This window comes from Piliocolobus tephrosceles, chromosome 2, assembly GCF_002776525.5.
Source record: "Piliocolobus tephrosceles isolate RC106 chromosome 2, ASM277652v3, whole genome shotgun sequence".
Classification (NCBI taxonomy): domain Eukaryota; kingdom Metazoa; phylum Chordata; class Mammalia; order Primates; family Cercopithecidae; genus Piliocolobus; species Piliocolobus tephrosceles.
In genome coordinates, this window is record NC_045435.1 from 99,510,956 (window position 1) to 99,536,607 (window position 25,652).

General features: G+C 36.5%; 1 protein-coding gene across 7 annotated transcripts in view; it reads left to right on the forward strand.

Annotated features, from left to right (window-relative positions):
* The window catches only part of LRRFIP2 (LRR binding FLII interacting protein 2), a 131,111-nt gene that overhangs the window by 50,962 nt on the left and 54,497 nt on the right, over positions 1-25,652 (forward strand). For 4 of the 7 annotated variants that reach the window (XM_023187543.2, XM_023187545.2, XM_023187547.2 and 1 more), the window contains 3 exons: positions 2,611-2,697; positions 10,828-10,884; positions 10,983-11,027. In XM_023187543.2, the coding sequence (XP_023043311.1) occupies positions 2,611-2,697; positions 10,828-10,884; positions 10,983-11,027 (189 nt within the window). Of the gene's footprint in view, positions 1-2,610; positions 2,698-10,827; positions 10,885-10,982; positions 11,028-17,395; positions 17,438-19,533; positions 19,600-21,454; positions 21,530-22,809; positions 22,861-22,941; positions 22,987-23,825; positions 23,874-24,381; positions 24,439-25,652 lie in introns of all 7 variants that reach the window. The other 3 variants (XM_023187548.2, XM_023187549.1, XM_023187550.2) reach the window with 2 other exon arrangements.

Consider the following 25,652-nt stretch of genomic DNA (forward strand, 5'->3'; position numbering starts at 1 on the left):
AGGGCAGAGATGTCATATCTTACTCTGTATTTTCAGCACCTAGCATAATTGCTTACATGTAGTAGATCCTTTTAAACATTGGCTGAGTTTATTCCTATGAGACTTGGGCACAAATATAACAAAATGGGAAGACAACAACTATTATCCGAGGGAATAGTCTGAATCAGAATTAGGATGTGACCAAGGACAGAGGAAACCATTCCACTACCATATAGAAACCAGACAGTAGATTTCTAAGTTTCACGTGGCACATTAAGCTGTTTCCTTATCTCATTTCCTTGATACTGTGACCTATGCCCTGCAATTCATTTGTTTTTTTTTAGCAGACATTGAGGCATAAAAGTTGTGGGGTGAGAGAAGCATGGAATTTTAATACAACATAATAAAACCACAATAGAGACATGGGTGTAGAGCCTTACTTTATGAAAGAGGGACTGGGAGGAATCTTCATAGAAGGTAATATTTTACTGAATAAGAGAAGGGAGAACAGCTCCTGCCAAACAGTTTGTGAAGAGAGGCATTACAGAACACAATAGAGTCCAGGAATGGAGAGAGATGGGATGCATCCAGTACATGTGGAGCAAGTAGAGTAGTCTCCACCACCCCCATCCATGGGAGATACATTCCAAGCCCTCCAGCAGATACCTGAAGCTGTGAATAGTAGCAAAGTTAATTGCCATCAATCGGAACATGTTTCTGTTCATGTTTTCCACCTACAAATGTAATGCCTTTTCCATCTTAACTATCATGAACTGTGGCTGTAACTTTTGCAGTTTGAGGTGTGGCAGCAAATCTAGCGCAAATTTCTTTTTCCTTCTTCACGATTTCATGGATAGAAGATTTGTTCTTACCATAGATCTTAGCAACCTCAGTGGATGATTCTTTTTTCTATTAAGGTTAGAATGTTCACCTTTTCACTTAAAGGAAGCACTTTATGGCTTCTCTTTGGCATACCTGAATTGTCAGAATCACTCTTGCTCTTCAGGACCATTATTAAGTAAAATGAGGATTACTTGAACACAATCACTGTGATTTGATAACTGAGACAGCTAACAAGTGGGTAGCATAGACAGGATGGATATGCTCAACAAAGGTATGATTGAAGTCCTGAGAACTTTTATCATACTACTCCGAATGGCATACAGTTTAAAACTTATGAATTGTTTATTTCTGGAATTTTCCACTTAATAGTTTTGTACCTTGGTTAACCATGGGTAACTGAAACCACAGATAAGGGGGGGACTACTGGACTTGGAAATAAGGTGGGGACCTGACTGTGAGGAGCCTTATTTCAGTTTTGCCTTTCTTCTTTCTGTTCTTCCCTTTGTGCTATTCTGTGGAGTTTTTGCTTTAACCATAAGTAATTAGGAGCTGGTGGAGGATTTTGTGCAGTGGAATGACGTGATCAGAAATAATACATTTTGAAAGGCTGATTTGTCCATCATATAACCCTATAGAAGATAAATTATAAGACAGATTCTGGAAGTAGGTAGATGGATTTGGAGGTAATTGCAGTAGTACAAACAAGAGATGAAGAATTCCTATGATATGATTCCATTTATATGAAATGTCCAGAATAAGTGAATGCATAGACACAGAAGTAGATTAGTGATTGCCAGGAGCTGGGAGGAAGGGTTAATGGGGAGTGACTACTAATGGGTACCAGGTTTCATTTTGGGGTATGAGAATGTTCTGGAATTAGTCATGATGATTGCACATCCTTGTGAGTATACTAAAAACCACAGAATTGTATACATTTATTTATTTATTTTTGAGATAGGGCCTCACTCTGTCATCCAGGCTGCAGTGCCGTGGCGTGATCTCAGCTCACTGCAGCCTCCACCTTCCAGGTTCAAGTAATTTTCCTGTCTCAGCCACCCGAGTAGCTGGGGTTACAAGTGTGCGCCACCACGCCTGGCTATTTTTTTTATTTTTAGTGGAGACAGGTTTCATCATGTTGCCTAAGCTGGTCTCAAACTCTTGGCCTCTTGTGATCCTCCTGCCTTGGCCTCCCAAAGTGCTGGGATTACAGGCATGAGCCACTGCATCGGAATTGTATACGTTTAAATAGTGAATTTGATGATATGTGAATTCTGTCTCAATTTTAAAACAGAGAGGTGGGGAGTGGGGAGATGAAGAGTTCCTGAAATGAGCAGGAACAGTGAGAATAAAGAAAGCTGAAATGGGTTTGATAGAGACTTAGTGGTAGAGAATTGTCAGTACTTGGAGACTGATTATTGGCGTGTCCAAAGTGAAAGAGAGGTTAGCTCTGAAGTTTCTAGTTTGTATGATTGAATCAATGGGGAAAAAATGCTGGAAAAAGAGTAAGTTTGGAGAGGCATATGACAAACTGTGTGAAATGTGTTGAGTGTGTAATCAAACAAGAAGTTAAAGGTAAAGGCCCGGATTTGAGGAGAGACTTAGGAACTAGAGAAAAAATGAGTTTATAAGAGTTGATTAAAGCAATCAGTCAAACTTGCTGATAGATAATATCTTGTCCTCCCCACCCCTTTTGCACAGTAATGTCCCATTTGTTCTTTATTTTCAAATCTGGTGTACAGGTTGTTTTTGTTTGTGTTGTATAAAGCTGAGTTTTATATTACTTTTCAGGCAGAGGCAAGGCTGGCAGCAAAACGGGCTGCCCGGGCAGAAGCAAGAGATATACGCATGAGAGAACTGGAACGGCAACAAAAAGAGGTAATTTGAGGGAATAACCCTAATTTCATGTTTGTCTCCCTGAAAATCAGTACTTGGCTAGTTTATTCTGATGTGAATCTGGTTTTCTTTGAAACACTGAGAGTAGTATAAACTGATGTATGTATTCTATCAAGCCATTCTGTGCCAGCAAATTAAATGTGATACTTGTTTTAAGTAGTAACAACAAACACATATATAGCTATTATCGTGTACATTGTTATAAGTTATTAGTATTATGAATGCTTTACTTAATTAAGGTAGCTTTAGCAATGATAAAGTGTAGTATAGCTTTAATTGTCCTAAAATTTGGATTAATTATATGATGGTATCTATATAGTAAAACCTTGTAAAGTCATTCAGACTTACAATTTTAAAGCATATTTAATAATAGAGGAAAATATGTAAGAATATGAGATAAAAGCAACCAAAACAATACAATTTGTAGGACCCCAATTTTATATTACAAAATCCAGTATCCATATATAGCATCAAAAACTACTAGAAAGAAGTGATTATCAGTACTGTGGTTTGTCGATGGTGGAATTATTGTTGGTTTTACTTTCTTTCTATACTTTTCTATAATTTACAAATTTTCAATATGCTTTTATCGGAAAGGAAAACAAGAAAAAATTTTAGGAATAGGCGTATGGAAATTAGGCTGATTAAAATGAAATAAATATGCTTTTACTTTTCTGGCATTGACTTGGTCCTGAAAATTCCCATAATAAATATTTTTGATGTTGTAGTAGTATGAAGGGGCAAAAGCCTGTGGGACAGTATTAAACACTTTCTTTTGATTTTGGTGGTGAATTTTCTGTGAGCAGGTTAAAAAGCAGTGTAAATATTTTATGTTGTCACAGCTCAAGAAAAACACTAAAAGTGACATGTTGCTAATTTTCTTTTAACCTCATGTATAGTTTCAAATATGGAATGCAGTTCTCGACTTGAAATGGAAGTGCTGCAATCTGTTGTCTTTTTACTCCTAAAATTATACTAAATATAATAATAAGTGGATGAGCTGAGGTGGAGGATCACTTGAGCCTGGGAGTTTGAAGTTATAGTGAGCTATGATGGCACCACTGCACTCCAGCCTGGGCGACTAAGTGAGATCCTGTCTCCAAATAAATAAATAAATAAATAAGTGAATGAGACAGTTATTAAATGTAACTTCTATTTACAATTCTCTTAACTACAGGGAACCATCCGTCTCTTACTATTGAACATATTTAGCTTACTAATTTTCTATATTTTGAATGTGTAACTTTGAGTCAGCAATCATTGCTCTTTAGGGAAAATGTGTATGATTAAGGTTTTTGGAGAATGCAGTGTGTTAGAAACGATCTGGTTTATGAAACTTTTGCATTTCTAGCACTCTCATCATTCCTTTGATCGGAAATGGGGACAGATTCAGAAGTGGCTGGTAGGCCAGTATTGCCTGTCCTGCATGTTGTGATCAGTTGCTGAAATAATGCAGTCTTGAAGTAAAACATTAACTAATCGTTTGCAAAGTAGGAGTGTTTGGCCTGTGTGAACCTAAAGGTCAGAGTGTCTGTTCTGTCTATAGTGGACCAGAGGTGTATTTGGAGTCCAACCATTTTGTGTTGTAGTCAGTATCATCACCTTCATCTCATGAATGCTCCTGATCAAGAAAGAGTGAGAAAATGAATGTGTTTTCTTTTTATGGGTTTGTTCTTTTCTTCCCTGCTTCTTTCTCCCCTTTTTTAAAAAAAACTAAGTCCACATGGTCTTCACTGAAAGATGACCCAAGTAATTCTTTCATTTCCTCTGAAAATTACTCTTATTATTATCAACTCCTTCAGGTCCTTTTTAAGTTCTCTACCACTACTCTCAAATTTGTCAGCTATAAAAGCAAATTGTGAATCAGTAAAATGTTAGTTAATGTGAATCATTCCTAAATTTGAACTTTTTCAAAGCTTGGGAAGTTCCCCACTGTCTCCTATTACAGGGCTTCTTAACGTGGTATAGGCTTGGGAGATGGGGTATGAAGCCTTAAATTCTACTGCAGACTTTCAAATGTAATTATTTTTATGGCAAATGCCCACAGGTATTTTTATTGTCAGATTCTCAAAGTAGTCTGTAATTCCTAAAGGGTTAAGAACCACTGTCTGATTGCTGCTAAACAAGCAACTTTCCTTCTTTTTTTTTTTGAGAAGGAGTTTCACGCTCATTGCCCGGGCTGGAGTGCAGTGGCATAATCTCAGTTCACTACAACCTCTGCTTCCTGGGTTCAAGTGATTCTCCTGCCTCAGCCTCTCGAGTAGCTGGGATTACAGGCGCCCACCACCACGCCCAGCTGATTTTTGTATTTTTAGTAGAGACAGGGTTTCATCATGTTAACCAGGCTGGTCTCAAACTCCTGACCTCCGGTGATCCACCCACCTCAGCCTCCCAAAGTGCTGGGATCATAGGCATGAGCCTCCATGTCCGGTCTAAACAAGCAACTTTATGAGCAAATCTCTTCTATAGCAGCATTTTAAGGTACAAGCAGAATTTAAATATTTATTACTATAATGACTTTCAAATTTAAAACTTTATTGTAATTCTTGTTATGATAGTGTTTTAGAAAAAAAGAGAAAGAAGATGTTTGGTTACTTAAAATTAAATGACTTCTCAGGTATGTGTGTGTTATTTTGGAGTGGAATCTATCCTTTCTTGTAACTAGAACTTGCCTAATTAATTTTATTTGAAGTGTCTTCTGCATGTAATTGGGTTAATATTATTGATGATGCATTAAGAATGTTTTGTGTGAATAAAAGAAATCATTTTTGTTGGGAGCTATGGCTTGTACCTGTAATCCCACTACTTGGGAGGTCAAGGTAGGAGGATTGCTTCAGGCCAGGAATTTGAGACTAGCCTCGGCAACATAGCAAGACCTTGTCTTAAAAAAAATTAGCAGGGCTTGCTGGCACGAGTCTGTAGTCCCAGCTACTCCAGAGGCTGAGGCAGAAGGATTGCTTGAGCCCAGGAGTCCAGGCTGCAGTGAGCTGTGATCACGCCACTATACTCCAGCCTGGGTGACAGAGCAAGACCCCATCCCTTTTAAAAAAAAAAAAAAAAATCACTTTGGCGTGCAAAATGTCTTTGGAAATGTTAATTTGTTCTTTTAATTATGCATTATAATTCTAAAATTAAATTGCCTAAGATAAGTCTAATGTTTGATTTCTGTGTTCACAGGCCAGGAAGATGAAATTTTTATTTTTTATTTTACTTTATTTGTTTATTTTTGAGATAGAGTCTCACTCTGTCGCCCAGGCTGGAGTGCAGTGGTGCGATCTCGGCTCACTGCAACCTCTGCCTCCCGGGATCAAGCGATTCTTCTGCCTCAGCCTCTCGAGTAACTGGGATTACAGGCACTTGCTACCATGCCTGGTTAATTTTTTTTTGTTTTTTCAGTAGATACGAAGTTTGACCATGTTGGCCAGGCTAATTTCGAACTCCTGACCTCGGGCGATCCACCCACCTTAGCCTCTCAAAGTGCTGGGATTACAGGCGTGAGCGCCCAGCCAAATCTTTTTTTTTGTTTTGTTGTTAAACCTCTGTGAAATGTGTGTAGTTTAGGCAGTGAGTATGCTAGATTTTCATTGAAAGGGGTGACCTTTGGGCTAGAGTTTTAAAATTCAGGTAGTGACTAATCCAAGTTTTGAGATTTATAGGCAGGGCTTGGACATGCAGAGAAAGTAGCATTTCTTTTCAGATAGGAATAATTATCACTTCTAACCCCTTCTGACACTTGCTTTTACCCTGTTAAAACTGATTCTTTGGGTCTGGGCACAGTGACCCATGCCTGTAATCCCAGCACTTTGGGAGGCCGAGGCAGGTGGATTACTTGAGGCCAGGAGTTCGAGACCAGCCTGGCAACATGGTGAAACCCCGTCTCTACCAAAAATACAAAAATTAGCCAGGTGTGCTGGCGGGCACCTATAATCCCAGCTACTCGGGGAGACTGAGGCAGGAAAATCGCTTGAACCTGGGAGGTGGAGGTTGCAGTGAGCCAAGATTGTTCCACTGCACTCCAGCCTGGGCAACAGAGTGAGACTCTGTCTCAAACAAACAAACAGCAACAACAAAAAACTGATTCTTTGGTGTGAGTTGGTTGACAGTAAACAAAATAAATAAAAAGAACAAGAAAAAAATTAAACCGATTCTTCCTCTCACTTCTTATCTTTGTCTCTCTGGCTGCTTTATCTGTGACCCCTTAAGAAGAAGTTGGCATGTAACAGTTACAATACAAAATATAAATGGCTAATATTTATAGTAAAATAAATGATGCATACACACACAATCCACAATAGGATTGTCAGTTACTAGAAGGAAGGAAATTTTCCTGTATTTACAATTTCCCCTCATTATAATACCTTTTTTTGCAAGTGTGATCTTGGGACATGAATAGGGAATGAAAAGGAAGGAAGCTCAGAAATGAATACAACTTTGAGTGCAAACGGTGTATCAGCACTGCGCTAGTGCTTTTTACATAGGTTTTATTTCACATTATAAGACAGGTATTACTGTCCCAATTTTATAGATATGTTTATAAAGAATTGGCAAAGTAAATAGCTTGCATAGTCATTGGCAGAACCAGTATTTGAAAGTGTGAAAGAGTGCCACACCTGGTAACTTTAGTGTTGGAAGGATGAAAGGATCAGGAAGAAAAGGACCTATGCCTTCCTGGGCCTCCCATTAGTGTTAGTTTAGTCAACTTTCCATGAACCTATTGATTCTTTTTTAAACTGGGTGTCTGTCTTAATCATTGTTGTTTCCAAAAGAGTAAATGCATGTCTGGAAGAGGAAATATGGTTTTTGAAGTTCCTCCCAATTTGAAACTGGAGGAATGACTTTAGCCTCAACTTAATAATAAATACTATTTGTTGACAGAAAAGATGGCCAGGTATATTCATAGGACTGTGGTTTTCTTTTAATAAAACCATTCATCCTCCCTTCAGGTGAACTTTTAAAAACAAAGAGTATATTTCATTTTCATTAAATGTATCAAAACATCATTTTGAACAAACATATGTCTATTTTTTAAGACATTGTACTGTTTGTTCAGTCTTTTGTGCTTTAGTACTAATAAGGACTTTTGGGATAATGACGATGTATTATTTTCCTCACTGTGGAATAGAGGGATACACCTTGTAACTGGCACCTAAGAACACAGTTTGCTGTAATCTTTTCTCTTTGTCCACTGGTATAATTTATTCAAGAGAAATAGTACTCTAGAAATACCTGGGAAATGAAGCTTTTTGTTATTCCAGAGAAGGAAGAATCTCTGAGTAAAAACCGGAATACCTTGCCATTTTCTTCCTCCCTCTCTCCCTTCCTCCCCTCCCTCCCTTCCTTCCCTTCCCTTCCTTCCCTTCCTTCCCTCCCTCCCTCCCTCCCTCCCTCCCTCCCTCCCTCCCTTCCTTCCTTCCTTCCTTCCTTCCTTCCTTCCTTCCTTCCTTCCTCTCTCTGTCTCTCTTTCTCTCTCTGTCTGTCTCTCTCTCTCTTTTCTTTTCTTGTCTTTTTAGTAGAAATGTAGCCAGTGTAGGATGTTATCTTTACAATTCAGTTGTCTGGTGAGTAAGAACGTCTAAATGCTGGTCTCAACTTTATGATCTTATAGATTCTTACTTAATCCTTCTGTGCTGCAACTTTCTTACTGCAATATAAAGGGGTCAGACTAGATTATCTCTAAGGACTCTCCTAGCTCTTAAAAATAGAGTTGCTACCAGGGTCACTTTATATCATTGCTACCAGGGTCTGTTTCCCTCATGTTTGCCGCTGTGCAAGAGTATTCAAGGTAGAAGTAATTAAAAACGACCCAAATGTTTTGCCTTTCTATATCAGAGTGGTCCTACTTGGCAGGCTCTTAGTAGAATATGTGTTTTGGAAGTTTTTGGTGTAATTAAAATTTGCCTTGAGCTTGCCTTACTGTTTTACCTAAACATATTTGTCAAATAGGTTTAGAGAAGTGCTGTCAGGTGTGGTAGCTACATGTATGTAATTAAATTTAAATTTAAATTGACTAAAATTAAATAAAATTTAAAATTTGGTTTCTCAGTTGCATTTAAAGTGCTCGATAGCCACATGTGGCTAGTGGATACTATATTAGCACAAATATAGAACATTTCCATGGTCAGAGAAAGTTGTTTTGGACAGTGCTTATTTAAGGTATAGTTTATGACTATGAGTATGCTCTCTGTCCAAATTAACTGACCTGTATGGGGGTTTATATTTTATTCTGTAGTTTTTGGAAGTCTTTTTAGGCCAATTTTTCAAATGGAGCAAGAGAAGCTCTTTAAATATAGAGGTACTATATATCAATACTTAATAAGGTATTTTAATTTATAATTATTTTTATTAATATAAGGGACATAATTGAAACTATGACTTCATCTGTCTTTGCTGCATCTTTAATGGGGTGTGCTCTTTAGATGAGGTTTTTGAAAATGTTCTTATGTGATAGATGGAATGGAAGAAAGGCTAGAATAAAGGGAAGATTAGACATTAAACCACATATTTACCCTAGTACCCCAAATAATATTGGAAGGAGCATGTTGAGTTAACTCACCTTTATGGTAAAGGCTTTTCAAACTAACCAAACTAAGTAGCCTAGAACTGATTACCACTTAATAAGCTGTACCCGTCCTGCTAGGCTAACACACATGCCCCCAAAACTTTTGTGGTATCACTTGATAAAGGAAGGGAAGAAATTTTCTTGGCTTCTTGCAGACTACATGTATCTATTACATAACAAAAAATGTAAATCAGTGGCCAGGCATGGTGACTCACACCTGTAATACCAGCACTTTGGAAGGCTGAGGTGGGCAGATTCCTTAAGGTCAGGAATTGGAGACTAGCCTGGCCAACATGGTGAAACCCCATCTCTGCTAAAACAAAAATTAGCCGGGTGTGGTGGTGGGTAACTGTGGTCCCAGCTACTTAGGGGGCTGAAGCACGAGAATTGCTCAAACCCAGGAGGCTGAGGTTGCTGTGAACTGAGGTTGCGCCACTGCATTCCAGCCTGGGTGACAGAGCGAGACTCCTTCTCAGAAAACAACAACAACAACAACAACAACAACAACAACAACAAATGTAAATCAGTGGTGAATTCCTAAAGATCAGAATATCTGATTAGAAATTGATTCATAGTAGTGCTTATAAACAGACTTCAGCATAGATTTGGTCAAGGGCATCAGTCACAGCAGATGTCAACCAGGGAGTTTTGAGGCATTGATTCATTTTGCAAAAATATAGCATTGATAAGCCATGACCCCAGTTGGTCACTAATGTATAGATTTTCAGTCAGTACACATTACTTTAACACTGTGGACTTGAAATTCTGAAAGATCAGAAATTCCTTACTGTTTGAGATAAGTAGGTTTTAGGGACTAGCCATTTTATCTCGCATGACTCAGGCCTTAATGCTCCATTGCTAATAGCTAAATGTGGAAAAGTTTAGAATTACATTTAATTTAGTCAACTGTTAGGCTGCAATCATTTTTTAAAAATAATCTGTTTATGGCATTATTTGAGATAACTTGACGAACTCTAAAATATATATGTAATTACTTCTAAGTATAAGTAGTTTTTCATATTAACAACACACAGGCTCTGTGTCAGGCTCTGTTTCAGTTCTTTTCTAGTTAGAGTGGTGAAAGAAAAAAAAGAAATCTTTACAGTAAGCGCAAAATTATAATCCAAGTATTTTTAGAATCATATACTGTCTTGTTAAAATACATCAGTGATAATGTAAACACTTCTTCCTATCTGCATAAACTGATGATCACAATGAAAAAAATAGATTAATGTCTTTTTTTAATGCTGAACTCAACTTCTGTTTGTTGAGTATACTTGCACATTTTTATCTTGGTATATTGAACTCTCTTGGTCTTATACAGACCATTCCAAGTGGTCTGACATACATACTCCTGATAAAATAAGAACATTGCCAAGATTATTTCTACTTTCTTTCCAACCAAAGAATGTGGCTGCCCCAAAGATAAGTTGTCTAAACCCACCTGCTCTCAGGAGTTGTTGCTGTGCTGTTAACTGACTGCTCTTTGCGCAGTTCTGATAAACAACCGTCTGTTCGGCGATTAACTCTACATGTACTTTCTCCTTTTCTAGGAAGATTCAGAAAGGGCCAGGTATTCCCACCGGTCCAGTCACCATCGTCCTTATCTGGTTTGTAATAACCTATAAACTTGCCTCTGATACTTTTCCTCATTAGCTTAATGCAGTCACTCACAAAGTTTTACTGTGTTTATTTTTATTTTTATCAGGGAGTTGAGGATGCATTGTCCATTCGAAGTCTTGGCAGTCACGGGGTTGGTATTTTAACTTGTCTACACAATACAAAGCTTACATGTGAACTTTCTTCAATTGCCTAAACAATCTGACAATGTTCATATATTTCTTTGCCTTTTTAAAAGAAGTGTAAAATATTGGCAAAGACCTTTCATTGGAAAATGATGCTTTCTTTCAAATTATTGTCATAAGTAAATCAACTCTAAAATCATGAATACTTTAATCTATTAACATGGGTCTAATCTCTTTTTCTATAGAAGGACCTTTGATTTTGGAAAAGTATCACAAAATAATTAAGATTGATCTTGTAGAATAACATTTGTTTGGTTCTAACTTTCAGACTTTTCCTACTTTCGTATCTTAAAAAATGACAATTTATTAAATGCAAAATAGCTTTGGGGCTTGGATGATTAATTATAATTTTATTATGTGGAAAATTTGAACAACTGATTTGAGAAGTTCCCTGAATATGTATAGGAATTATCATGCTTTGACATTTTGATTAACATTTTATAGAATGCCCCAGGTTGTTTTTTGCATGGATTGTTATACATCAGGAGGAAGAAGAAGCTACTCCTTAAAAACCCTGATATTATGCCAAGACCCTGATTTCTGTCTTAAAAAAGTATACTTTAAACATTAAAGTGGCACTTTTATTTTGCACATTGATAATGCTATGTGTATACTTGCTTTTTTTCCATTTTATTTTATTTAAATTTTTTTATTTTAATAGCTTTTGGGGTACAACTGCATTTTGGTTACAATGTTATATGTATACTTCCATGTAGTTTTTTTAATCAGTAAGATGATCTTTCATGTTGAAGTCTCTATTTGTTAGTTTTCCCTGACTGTAATTTTCTTTCCACCTTGTATAAATGATAAAAATAGACTCTAATAAACTGAGTGTGCTCTGGCATATTAGTTATTGACATGTTTATATTCATAAATATAAACTCCAGGCTGGCTATTTTTCTTGGTGAATGTTTTCCAGGCTGCTTATTTTTTTTGTTGGATGTAATGTACTGTCTTTTTAGAGTAAGTTACTAAACTGGTTACTAAATCAGGAATATTTTAGTTATAAAACTTTAGATTTTTAAGAATATTGGCCAGACACGGTGGCTCACACCTGTAATCTCAGCACTTTGGGAGGCCGAGGCAGGTGGATCACCTGAGGTTGGGAGTTCATGACCAGCCTGGCTAACATGGTGAAACCCATCTCTACTGAAAATACAAAATTAGCCTGGTGTGGTGGCACATGCCTGTAATCCCAGTTACTTGGTAGGCTGAAGCAGGAGAATTGCTTGAATCTGGAAGGCGGAGGTTGCAGTGAGCCAAGATCGCGCCATTGCGCTCCAGCCTGGGCAACAAGAGCGAAACTCCATCTCAAAAAAAAAAAAAAGAATATTAACGGATCGTTACAGAAATCTAAGATAATTGGCAGCCTATCAATGATTTTACAGTAGAAAAATTTTAATACTGAATTCATTATACTTCTCCCTGGAGATATAGTACTTTGTTTTTTTCTCTTTAAATATTTTGAAAAGGTCGGGAGCAGTGACTCACATCTGTAATCCCAGCACTTTGGGATGCTGAGGTGGGCAGATCACCTGAAGTTCAGAGTTCCAGACCAACTTGGCCACCATGGCAAAAAACCCCGTCTCTACTAAAAATACAAAAATTAGCCAGGTGTAGTGGCTAATGCCTGTAGTCCCAGCTACTTGGGAAACTGAGGCACGAGAATCAGTTGAACCCGTGGGCAGAGGTTGCAGTGAGCTGAGATCGTGCCACTGCACTCCAGCTTGGGTGACAGAGTGAGCCTCTGTCTCAAAATAAAAATTAAAATAATTATTTTGTAAAGAATGATATAGGGAGTCAGTCAATAAAAGCTTTAAAGTTGAGTCTCAAAGGCTGTGAAAATAATCCTTCTCTTGTATTTATGGCTTTTTCCTTTTGCTTTTCATTGTAACGTTCGTAGTGTGTATTTTCACACAGTTGTTATTAAGCTGGTTGTTTGTAAATTTGTATGTGACCCTAGGAAACTTGATTATATATTTGTTTAACTTAAAGGTAGAACCAGCAAAATTTGAACATTTGGGAGCCTTTAAAACAAATCTGCAAAAAAAAAAAAAAAAACTGCACTTAAACTGATAATAACTGTATACCCAGAATGTATATAAAGTAATCAGGTTGATTTTATTTTTATGGCATTTGTATCATTAAACAAATTTAAGATATAACTGCAGTATTTAATTTCATTATGTTAATTTTGAAAATTTGTTAATATGGGATAGAATAAAACTCCCAGTATTTAAAAATGTCAATGTATAAATGTAAAAATTAATAAAAGTTTTACATCCTAGAGGAGATTCTAGTACATTACTCTCTATAAGTGTACATCTAACACAGTTTAAATGTTTCAACTTCCCTGGAAACAAGTCTGAAAACTCACTACTAATTTCATTTAAAAGAAATATAGTTGAGATAAAACATTTTCTGTTTTACCTAAATAATATTGAGAGTTCTAAGTTTTCATCAAATTCTTTGCTTTTAAAATAACTTCTCCTTTAAGCTGAATATGTTAGACAACTTTTGTCCTCTGTAGAAATAAATGTGATGGCCTAAAACCCTGACCTAAATTTCCTTGTGGTTTGCTATATAATTATGGAGTTATGCATTTCTCAGCCAGTTATTTTTAAAAACTTAAGGCCATGTACTACGAGGTCTAATACTTTCTGAACGTAGTATTTGATGTGTGAACATTAGCAGTACCTGAATGTGAGGTGGATATATTTATGGTCTTATGGTGCATTCTTATGACTTTAGATTTCTCCTTTTGTCCAATTAACTTTCATATACTATCTTTTTGAAAGGTGGCTTACCAGAAGCTATCTGGGCTGGAAATGTTGGTGTCAGTGCTATAGACATTATGTATAAAAATAAAAACAGCAAAGGTAGTTCTAGACTGTGAATAGTAGGATTGGGGGAGGGACAATTACATCAAAGTTAGGAATTTAGAATTGAAACAATCTGTGTCTATTAGTTTTGTATAATGATTGGATTATTAATAGTGCAGAACATTAGTAGCTGCTTGGTCATTGCTTTATACATTGAAATACAAGAAGACAGTAAGGTAGAGATCCAGAATTAGAAAATGAAGTGATCTTGGCCAGGCAGTGTGGCTCATGCCTTTCGTCCCAGCACTTTGGGAGGCTGATGCAGCAGAATCACCCAGGAGTTTGAGATCAACCTGGGCAATGTAGTGAGACCTTGTCTCTACTAAAAATAAATAAATAAAAATAAAATAAATTAGCTGGGTGTGGTGCTGCACGCCTGTGGTCCCAGCTAGTTGGGAGGCTGAGGTGGGCGGATTGCTTGAGCTGTCCAGTAAGTCAAGGCTGCGTTGAGCGTTGATTGTGCCACAGCATAAAAACGAAGAAAAAGCGATCTTGATTGAATCAGAGCAGTAGGGATAAATTGCCTTTTCTCGTTGGTGGAGATTTTTACTGTTGCATGTATTTAGTTACTATTTATATAACAGTAGCCTTGGTATAATTTTAATGAATTTAATTTTTAAAATATAATTTTGTGTTTTATCATTTACTATTACACTGTTTAATTCCATTGAAGAACCCATCGAAGGATATAACTGGGACACTTTGGAGCAGAGCCAGTACACCCAAAAGGAAAGACACCATGGTGTGTAGCCCAGGAAAATGTGTGGTATTAGTGTTGTGCATTCACTTTTGACTTCCAGTGTCCTGGATATTTGAGTAATAAGTACATTCTGATAGAAATTAACACTTGATGAACTTTGTTTGCTGTATGTACTTTCTTTCTAGTTTGTTTCCTTATGAAAACTTTCAGGCAAGTTTGACAGTTAAAATTTCTTTAAAAGATTACAATAGCAAATTTTGGATTTTTTTTGCTCTATAGTTATAGCATCAAAAATTTGGGAATGAGCTCTTACTATTTTCACTTTTACCTCCTTTGATGAATCTTTCTTTTTTTACAACAATATAAATGCGAACTTTTACTTATTGGGGTGACTTTTTTTGTTTGCCCATTGTTTTAGTAGCAGTTGGTATGCCCAAATTATGGATTTTCCTACCAGATAGATTCAACATTTTTTTAAAAACCAGCTGAATTCTATGTTATATTTTGGAAAAGGAAAATTGAAACAGGTTAATTCCAGTTTGGCTTGTTAAATCCTATGCCTGTGTAAAATGCCACTGGTGCTACAGAAAGGATGATAAAAGTAAAGACAGCTACCCTTTTCCATGAACTTACCTGATTTGGAGGATGGAATAGCTTGTCTGCTAGAATGTGTGACTTGAGTAATATACGTTTTGGTCATGGAGGTTTTTTGTTTTTTTTGTTTTTTTTACAAAAGGGTTAGGTATTTTGTTAATTTAGAAATTTCCATAGAGAAGCAACTTTATTTTTAGGGAAGTATCACTCCATGGTAAGTGACATTTTACTACTACACAGTTTAACAAATGCATACTATTATGTATTTTGGAAAATTTTGTAACAAGATTTTGTTACACATGCAATAATAATTTTTTTTATTGCTTATGTTTTCTGTTAGTTTCAGGATAATATAAGAAAAGCATTCGGTACAGATATTTTGCTCCAATAAAATTGGTATTTATTACAAGAACATTTTCAATGAATTTATACCAGTGGTAAAATGGTACCACTTAGTCTGATACTTATGGAATTTATTTTTTGAGGTTTCTGCAATGGTTTTTATAAATGACCATTTCATTAGGCATGAAAAGAAGGGCTTTATTTTGACTGAACTATTATTTTAATGTTTTATTAGAACTAGATTATATAATTTGATTTTCTGATATATTTTAAGCTTTTTAAAAATTGTGATCTCTACAAGGAATACATTTTACACCGTAAGTCAATATACACATGAAGATTCATGCATGTGGATTTGTATATATGTAAAAGTATAGAAAATACATTATTGAAACAACAGTTTCACAAAATATTTGCACTTACTTTGCGCAGCACCCTCTAATATTTTCTCTTCTAATTTAGTTTTTAAAATGCTGGTTGAGGGCAGGGTACAGTGGCTCTTGCCTGTAATCCCAGCGCTTTGGAAGGCTGAGGTAGGAGGCTTACTTGAGCCCAGGAGTTCAAGACCAGCCTGGGCAACATAGCAAGACCCCATCTCCTAAAGTAATAATTTAAAAAAATTAGCTAAGCATGGTGGCATGTACCTGTAGTTCTGCAGTTCCAGGTACTTGGGAGCCTGAAATGGGAGGATCACTTGAACCCAGGAGTTCGATGTTGCAGTGAACTATGATCAAGCCACTGTACTCCCACCTGGGCAAAAGAGTGAGACCCTGTCTCAAAAAAAGCTGGTTGAACCTACTAAGTTGATTTTATGAACTACTGATGAATTGCAACCTATTGGGTTTTTGAATATTATTCCTTAAAATTTTAAATGAATATAAGGGTTGGAAAAGAAAGATATTTTTACCAAACAATTAGTATTTAAACTACCTAAGGAACTTGTTCGTTGCTTTTATTTGTTTTATATATGACTTTCTGGGTAGATAGCTTAAAAATATAAACTAGAATGCTTAAGGAACGATGTGTGAAAGCCATAAATCTATGTAGTTACTGTTTGTTTTTTTTTTCCTGGATTTGAAATGTGGTATTACACATACTATCTTTTTAAAAGGCTCCTACATGAAATATGGGTGTTCTGGTCTTATGACTTTTGTATATTTTTCTTTGATTTATATTCCATGAAGTATGATACTGTGCAGTCACACTTTGACCAGATTTCTCAAAGTAAGAAACCAGCATTTTCTTGAGGAGGGACAATTTTAGGTGTTTGTTCACAAGCAGATCCAAGGGAATGTTCCCCATCTTGGTGCTGCAATTGTTCTTTTGTAAGCTTGACCATGTTAGTTATGTGTGCTTGCCTTATTGCCTGTTCATCCTTTGCTTTTGCCATTTTTCAAACAATAGGAAATGATGTTAAAAGTGATAATAATTTTCTTAAAAAGCATTTTTGACTTTAGAATGCTTAATTCTTGTATTTAAAGGCTCCCTTAGGATGTTTTGTGCTATAGTGTACTGAGATTGAATCATATCACTATTAGTGATTATGAATTTTGTTATTTAAAAGAAAAATAAATGTACAGTTTTGAATATACATATAGTTTAGCAATACTTTATACTAGGAAAGAGTAGGAGGAAGAATTTTTTTTTTAATTCAGCTGGATTAGCCTTCATGTTTAATAATTTTTTCTTTTAAAATAGTGCTGGAATTTTAGTAACCTCAAATATTACTTCTTCTCTTCTCTTCTTTATATTTCTGAATTTGGAAACAAACCAACTTTCATGTTCTGCTGAAACCCAGTATGATATGTTCAAGGATAGATCATCAAGACTTTCATCATTAGTATGTAGTGCATGACTTTGTGTTATATTTGGAGTTTTGCTTTACAAACATTTGTTGATGCTAATTATAGAATATGACTAACTTTCGTGGCTTTGTTATGAACTTTTGGGGAAAATGTGACTAACAAAGCAAAAAGCTAATGTTTTGTGGTTGTGGCATGAATAGTAATTTTTTTCTTTAGGATTTCAGAATTAGACACAAGTTACTCTTATCTATTGAGGACGAGGATTGGTAGTAATACCTTTTTTTTTTTTTTTTTTTTTAATTTTAGAGATGGGGTCCCTCTCTGTCAACCAGGCTGGAGTGCAGTGGTGCAATCATAACTTACTGACTGCGACCTTGAACTCCTGGGTTCAGTGGGTCCTCCCATCTCAGCCTTCTGAGTAGTGAGTACTATAAACATGTGCCAACATGCCCATCTAATTGTTTTATTTTTTTTTGTAGAGATGGGGTTTTGCTATGCTGTCCAGGCTGGTCTCGAACTTTTGGTCTTAAGTGATCCTCCCACCTTGGCCTCCCAAAGTGCTGGGATTACATGTGTGAGCCATCATGCCCAGCTGGTAGTAATGTATCTTTTCTTAAAACGATGAGCCACCCACATAACATATACTAATTGTCATTCTAACACTGTTATAAACATGTCTTAATGTTGAGCACAAGCCCTAACTGTGTTTTATGTCATATGTCACAAGCTAGCAGGTGTGAAGTTGCTAGATAGAAAACATCCAGTAGTGTTAGAGGACACCTAAGACATCAGTTATGTCCATACATTTTGGTTTGATTTGGTTAGTTTTTTATGGTATGTCATTAACCAAGGAATTTAAGTTATAGCTTGTTTTTCTTGGGTTAATATTTTGTCATTAGGTTGCCTGAGTTTCTAAATTACATAGACATCTCTTAAAATGTTCAGAGTAATAATTTAAAAGATGCATATTCAAAAAAAAGAAAAATGAGTTTTTAATCATTGATTGGGGATACAGCCATATATATGTGAGATGGTTTACTTAGAGCAGTCTGTTGCCTTTGGCTCCTGATAGGTAGGGCACTTCTAGCCACACCTTCTTATTTCAGGCAAGTAGTATGTACCTAGATTAGATTTCTTATCTACCAATTTACCTATTTAGTAGTATTGCTGGCCTTAATTTCCCCGTATGTACTTGGCTCTGTACTCCTAGGAAAAGTTAGATATTGAGACAATCCTGCCTTCAAGGGACCCTTTTATAAGGTGACCATTTATGGTATGCTGGGCAATCCATACCGTGTTAGTTATTTCCCTCCTGAGCATTACATACTCTGGATTCACTAATTTGGGTTAAGAGTACTGTCTGGGACAGTTTAATGTCATGTTCTTCGTTCTCTCAGTCCTGTTTTAATTGTTCCAAAAGATTGCTATTTGACCTTTAGGTAAGGAAGACTATAGAAGGAAATGAATTATCTTGTTACCTATATCCTTATAAAGAAGATGGGGGGGCCAGGAGTGGTGTCTCATGCCTGTAATCCCAGCATTTTGGGAGGTTGAGGCAGGAGGATCACTTGAGACCAAGAGTTCAAGACCATCCTGGACAACATAGCAAGACATTGTCTCTACCTGTCCCGCCAACCCCAAATTAGCTGAGTGTAGTGGTACATGCCTGTGGTCTTACCTATTCAGGAGACTGTGGCAGGAGTCCAGGAGTTCTAGGCTGCAGTAAGCCATGATTGTGCCACTATACCCCAGTCTGGATGACAGAGCAACACCCTGTTTCTACTGAAAAAGAAAAAGAAGAAGCCAGAGGGACTCAAGTGTGGTGTGAAGGTTCTCCACAAATATCCTGCCTGGCTCTTAGTTCTAATCAGGTTTTCTTTAGCTGGCCAGACACACAGATGCTTGGCACAGAGGGAGGTGAGGGAGGAAGGCAAATGTGTAGAGAGGCCAGGTAGCCTAGCTAGTAAAGTGCAGTGAATTGTTTACTAACCTTTGGGAAATAAATTGCATGTAAACTATTGTGTATCTCATATAGACCTTTGTGTATATAATTTCAAGATGAATTTTATTAAATTATTTTCATAACTTCCCTATGCAATCATTGAAGTTAACTTGAAATATTTACTTCCAGAATCATTCTTATAGTCACTCTCATGGAATGAAGAAGAGGTCTTCTGGTTCTCATAAAGACCCACTGGTTAGTTCTGTTGTGTCTCATATCACAATTGACAAAGTCCTGTTAGGAACTTAAGGATTATGATTATGATTGCTTTGGTGTGCTACTAGGGCATCATTGAAACTTGATAATCTGCTGAAACATGATTTATCAGAAATTTAAAAATAATTTTGTTTTCATTTGCAAGTTTTAGTATTAACATATGCAAACCCCAGTAGGCAGGGTTAGTATTATATCACAAGAAGCTCATTAACAAGTATTTTCATTTATGAATTGTCCTTTGGAATATACCTGAAGAATAGGTTTAGTAACATTCTCATCCTTATTTAGGAATTTGAATTGATTTAGTTGTGGTATTATGGGCAGTAACTAAACTCACAAATAGGTTTCATTCTAAAAGTTTGTGTTTTGGGAACTTGGAATGCATTTTCTCATTTCTACAATAAATATGTAATGGCAAAGTTTTCATACTAGCTTGCTGAAAACTCGTTAATCTATAATGTAATTAAACTGCAGAATTAATATACTCTTTATTCTAGTCACTTTGCAAAACAACATTTCTTTTTTCTTTTTCTTTTGTTCTTCTTCTTTTTTTTTTTTTTTTTTGTGAGTTAGAGTCTCGCTCCCAGGCTAGAGTGCATGGTGCGATCTCGGCTCACTGCAACCTCCACCTCGGAGGTTCAAGCGATTCTCCTGCCTCAGCCTCCCAAGTAGCTGGGATTACAGGCATGTGCCACTATTCCTGGCTAATTTTTGTGTTTTTGTAGAGACGGAGTTTTGCCATGTTGGCCAGATGATCCTCCCGCCTCAGCCTCCCAGAGTGCTGGGATTACAGGCATGAGCCACAGTGCCTGGCCGCTAAACAAATTTCTGTGAGGAAAGGAATGTCTCCAGAATGCCCACTTGGTACATTGGGAACACCCATTTCCTGTTAGGTTGCAACAGTACTGGCAAAGGAAGTTCAGTCCCAACTCTTTGCGAATTCAGGGTTCCCATGGGTTGGATGGGGAGAGGGTTGGAAGGCTTTGGTTGGTAGAAGGAAGGAGAGAAGGGAGAATGTAATGGGGAGGACATTAACGAGAGGCCCTGGAAGGTAAGGTCTTGGGATCTCTGGGGAAAGGTGAGCCTTAGTGCCTAGTTGAGGGTGTGAGTTGGGAGTGAAGAGTGGTGTGGGAAGGCAGGGCTAGGGGTGGTAGGGGTGGGGTGAGAGTAGGGGTATCCTCAACTGCAGTGTCAACACTGCTGGAGTCTTTAAATCAGAGATTGCCTAAATTTGCTTAACCTTGAGTAAAAAAGATGGCTAGAGAAGTTGGGAAGGGAATTTTATAGATGGTTTTCTCTCCCTCAGTTAGCTATAATGTATACTATTATTGTTTATTTTGTGCATTGTATAAATGAACCTGCCATAGTGTTTTAGATCAAACCATATTTATTGTACTCTTTCTTTCGTTTTGGTAATTTGTCAGTTTATTTTGACAAGTAATGGGACTAGGAAATGTTTGGAACCATATACATAGCTCTTTAACCACTTCTGTGGCTTTGCCAGATGGATTGTAAAACTGGTAATTATTCAGTGGTCCAGGAGTGTTCAAGGACATTCTTAAGAATGGCAGGAGAATAAATTGTTTTCATTTCATTTTGTCTGAGAGTGTATTGTCTTGTTTTTAAATTTAAAAAGTTAGTAATGTCTTTGTTTTAGGGGCTTGAAATAATTGTTACTTTGACTTAATGTGATACAATGATTTAAAAACATTATTTTGGAGAAGAGATTTGGTAATACCATATTTTGCCTTTGTGTGTTCAGTTTTACCTTTGTGTGTTGTTAGGTTATTAACATTTAACCTAAGAAAAATGTGTTTAATTTTGCTTTTTGCAGAGTGGCCTCTACTTTGACCAGAGAAACTATAGCAGTCTTAGACATAGCAAACCCACCTCTGCCTACTACACTCGGGTTTGTCTAAAGTTTTTTGGCTTTATGTGTTTTCTAATCTCCCAGTTTTGCATTTTGACTAGCTGTAACTAATCTATAAATGGCTACGTATATACTAGTTTTTGGTAACTGAATTTATGTAGTCTGTGGGAGTCTCTTTAAACAACAGGAACTATTGAATCATCATGTTTATAAATCAGTACCATTAAAAATTTTTTTAAATGAAAATATTTAAATGTACAAAAAAGTTCAAAGAATAATATAGTGAATATCACATACTTGTCATTTAGATTATATAATTCATTATATTTCCTTTCTCACGTAAGTATCTATTTGTCCCTCTAACCATCAATTCATCTTAGTTTTTGATACATTTCAAAATAAGTCGTAAGCTTCCATATACTTCAGAGTGGGTACCCTTTTAAAAAAGCTTACATATAAAAATGTAAACTACATGTGGCATGAGAAGAATGTAATTATTTAATGTTAGAATCTCCTTTTTTAAAAAGACATTTGACACATCATACATTTAAGACACATTAAATGTATGGCACACAGTACATTTAAAATAGTTTTGTTTAAAAAACCTGCACACACAACTTAAGTACTCTTATTTTTCATCTCTGATTGGATTTGGTGAAAAAGAACTTGAAAAGTCATGTCCTCAGATGACATCAGGAAAAGCAAGATTTAATTCCTTTAAAAACATGCTGTGTCCTTTTAGTGCATGGGTTCATTGACTAGTACAATTTATCTAATTCAACTAAGGCACTTTGTCCATGGCTTGTTTTGAAGAACAGGTTTTCTAATCTATTTGGAAAAGAGTGTTTGTAGTTCTGACTTGGAGCTTATTTATCTGGTTCTCCAAAAATCAGTCTAAGCCAATTAGGAGTTGGTCATAAAATCACTGAAAATATCATAGGAACTGGGTGAGTGGGATGTGGCCACTGTTTGCCACACTCCCAGTGCCATAGCCCTCTTTCCCTCAGTGTTTTCTTACTTACCATTCCATATCCTAACAATAATGCTTGAAGACCAAAAGGACATAAACACATTTATAATTTATAGAAAACTGTTCCAACTGTTTTTCTTTCTTATCCCTTACAATTGATACTCAAAACAATTTCTGATGACTTAAATTTTTCTTATTTCGTGTGTTTCTTAACTACCTTAAGCATTCAGGAATTGCTAATGAATTATGGAGTATAAAATCATAAACTTAAATCCTCTGTATTCGTGATGGTGAGACCAATTCATCTTTGTTTTTGTTTTTGCTTATTTATTTTGTTTTTGTCTCTTAGCAGTCTTCTTCCCTGTACAGTGACCCTCTGGCAACATATAAGAGTGACAGGGTTAGTACTTTCTGAGGAATTTTCTGCCTTCAGAGCTACCAGTTGCTTTTTTTCAGGTTTAATAATGCACTTTTTTCTTAGGCCTCTTCTACTGCAAATTCTGGTCTGCTGAGAAGTGCCAGTCTGGTTTGTATTTTCCCCTTCCAGTGTGTGCACTGCTGGTGGGGTCAATGTCATGGTGCTAACTCTATGGCTTGACAGCTTTTCTCCAAAATAGTTAAGGACACATGATTTTAATGTCATGTATACTTCAGATTGTGCTGCCTGTGCTTAAAATATAAAACTTTAGGGTATTAAAAATGAGCATATTCCCTTCACAGAGGGCTGTTGGTAGCCCTTGCTTAGAATCAGTTTTTTCATAGAGAAGATAGATTTGCTTGAGTCCCACTACACTCACATACTTTTGTGAGATGGCTGCTTATGGAAAGGATATTGTTTTTCTTTGGGACAGTTATGATCTTGGCCTCTGATACTAGGATCTACTAAAGCAAGCTGACTAGAACAGTAAAAGCAATAGCTCTGTGTAATGTGTGAGCTGTGAATTTGTTGCTTTCAAGCTGTTTGTTGTGTTGTGGCCTGTTCTAGTGGACTGGGATCCTGAGGTTTTATAACTTAATTTTATTGTTGTAGTGGGCAAAATACTCTTTGTACCTCAGTTTCCTTTCCTGCTCTGTTTCCTCTTTTGAGGAAATACATTTATACATGTTAATTCTCCCAGTTTCATAACATGATGGTGAAAGAAAATACTGTAACCAGGGGTAGTTTTTTAAAAAATGAAGTGTAAGGTTGATAGCAATTTATGCATATAAATGAGTATTACCCCCTTCAGGGTTTTCACTTTGGGAAGCTATATACTTATATTATTCTCCAAAACTTTTTTGGTACCGAGTATTGTGAAAACATTAAGTCATTTTCAAAACAACCTTGATGCTAAATAGCTAAGTAATACTTCCTTTGTTCCTTAGGCATCATTGTACAATGGTGGATTATATAACCCTTATGGTTCTCGAACTGTAAGTCTAAATAGGGGAAGGTGGTGAGGAGGAGGGAAATGTGGGTGGGCACAGTTTACTTTCAAAGAAAAAGTCAAAAATTAAAAAAAAAAAAAGAATACACAAAGGAAAAGTTATTTAATCTGACCTCTAATTACTCTCTAAGCTGTGATCAAGTCATTCAGCTAGCCAGTTGTGACTCTCACCCAAGCCATGATAAAATGCCTGCTGGAAATCATGGCTTCAAGTATTAGGGAAATACATAGAAAAACCACTTGTCTTGTTCATTAGTTCCTCCTGAAGAAGTTCTGAGCAGCACTTCTCAGGGCATCCCCTTCTTCTTCTCTCCCTCTAGCCAAGGGCTGGTAGATCTTGAGGATGGGGATGAGATAGAGTTCTAAGCCACTGAATAATAGTTAACTTTATCTTGAGAACCAGGGGCAAGTTAGGTCCATGGTCCCTAATGTATTCTCATTAGAAAAATGAGGTGTTCATTGTTGTAAAACCTTTCTTCTTGGAAAATTTATAGCCATCTGAATGCAGTTATTACTCATCAAGAACAAGTTCAGCCCGAAGCAGTCCAGTGGTGAGCTGGCTAGTCTCTGCATGCTTTGTAGAAATTTTTGATTGTTGCATTAATCTGTACTCACTGTTTAGAATATTGAGGATATGGTGTGATTCACTTTGTTGTGTATGGATTAGGTGTTCCCTTAGTACGTAAACTCAAGCACCAATTTGTCCTAATAATTGGTGATTTCTCTATAAATGTGACTTAGCATGTAATTTCTTAAACGAGTCTCTAACCAGTGCCATTAGAATTTTTTAAGTTTTTATATTTAATTTTCATTTGTGTAGAACTTCTTGTCTTTCAGTGGTAATAATTCAGTGTATAGGTTGACTATCCTGTGTTTCTCCTTTCCATCTTTACATTCTGCACATTCAGCCATTTCACCTGCTTGCCAGCACTTCTATCAGTGCAGTGAAAGGAGAAGAAATAAAACAAACTGATTAAAAAAAAAAAATTATACAAAAGACAAAACTGGGACAATTATAATTACCTAATTTTTCTGGAGTATTTTTTAAAATTTGTAACAATAATATTAGTTAAGGAAAATTCAAAGTAAAATTCCCCAGACCCCTCCTTCCCCATTTTCCTTCCCCAAATGTAATCTCTGTTCTTCAATAACCTTTCATAGATATTTTATGCATATATGAGTGCTCTTTATTTTGAGTGCAAATAGGTTCATATTACATACTGCTCCTCAATATATTTTCTTTCTTTAAAGTAGTTTTCTGTATCAGCACCTATAAATTTATTTCATTCTTTCTTTTTTTGATAAAAATTTTAAACAAGTAAGCTGTGTCCCTTAGTTTTTCCACTTCATGTCTCTTAGAGATAGTTTCATATTAGCACATTCTTTTTAATGGCAATATATTCCGTTACTGTGTAAGTATACATTTTAAAAGTCATTTCCTGGCCGAGCACGGTGGCTCACACCTATAATCCCAGCACTTTGGGAGGCCAAGGCAGGCAGAGCACCTGAGGTCGGGGGTTCAAGACCAGCCTGACCAACATGGTGAAACCCCACCTCTACTAAAAATACACAATTAGCCGGGCATGGTGGCACATACCTGTAATCCCAGCTACTTGGGAGGCTGAGGCAGGAGAATCGCTTGAACCTGGGAGGCGGAGGCTGCAGTGAGCCAAGATCATGCCATTGCACTCCAGCCTGGGCAACAAGAGTAAAACTCTATCTCCGGTGAGCCAAAATCGTGCCATTGCACTCCAGCCTGGGCAAC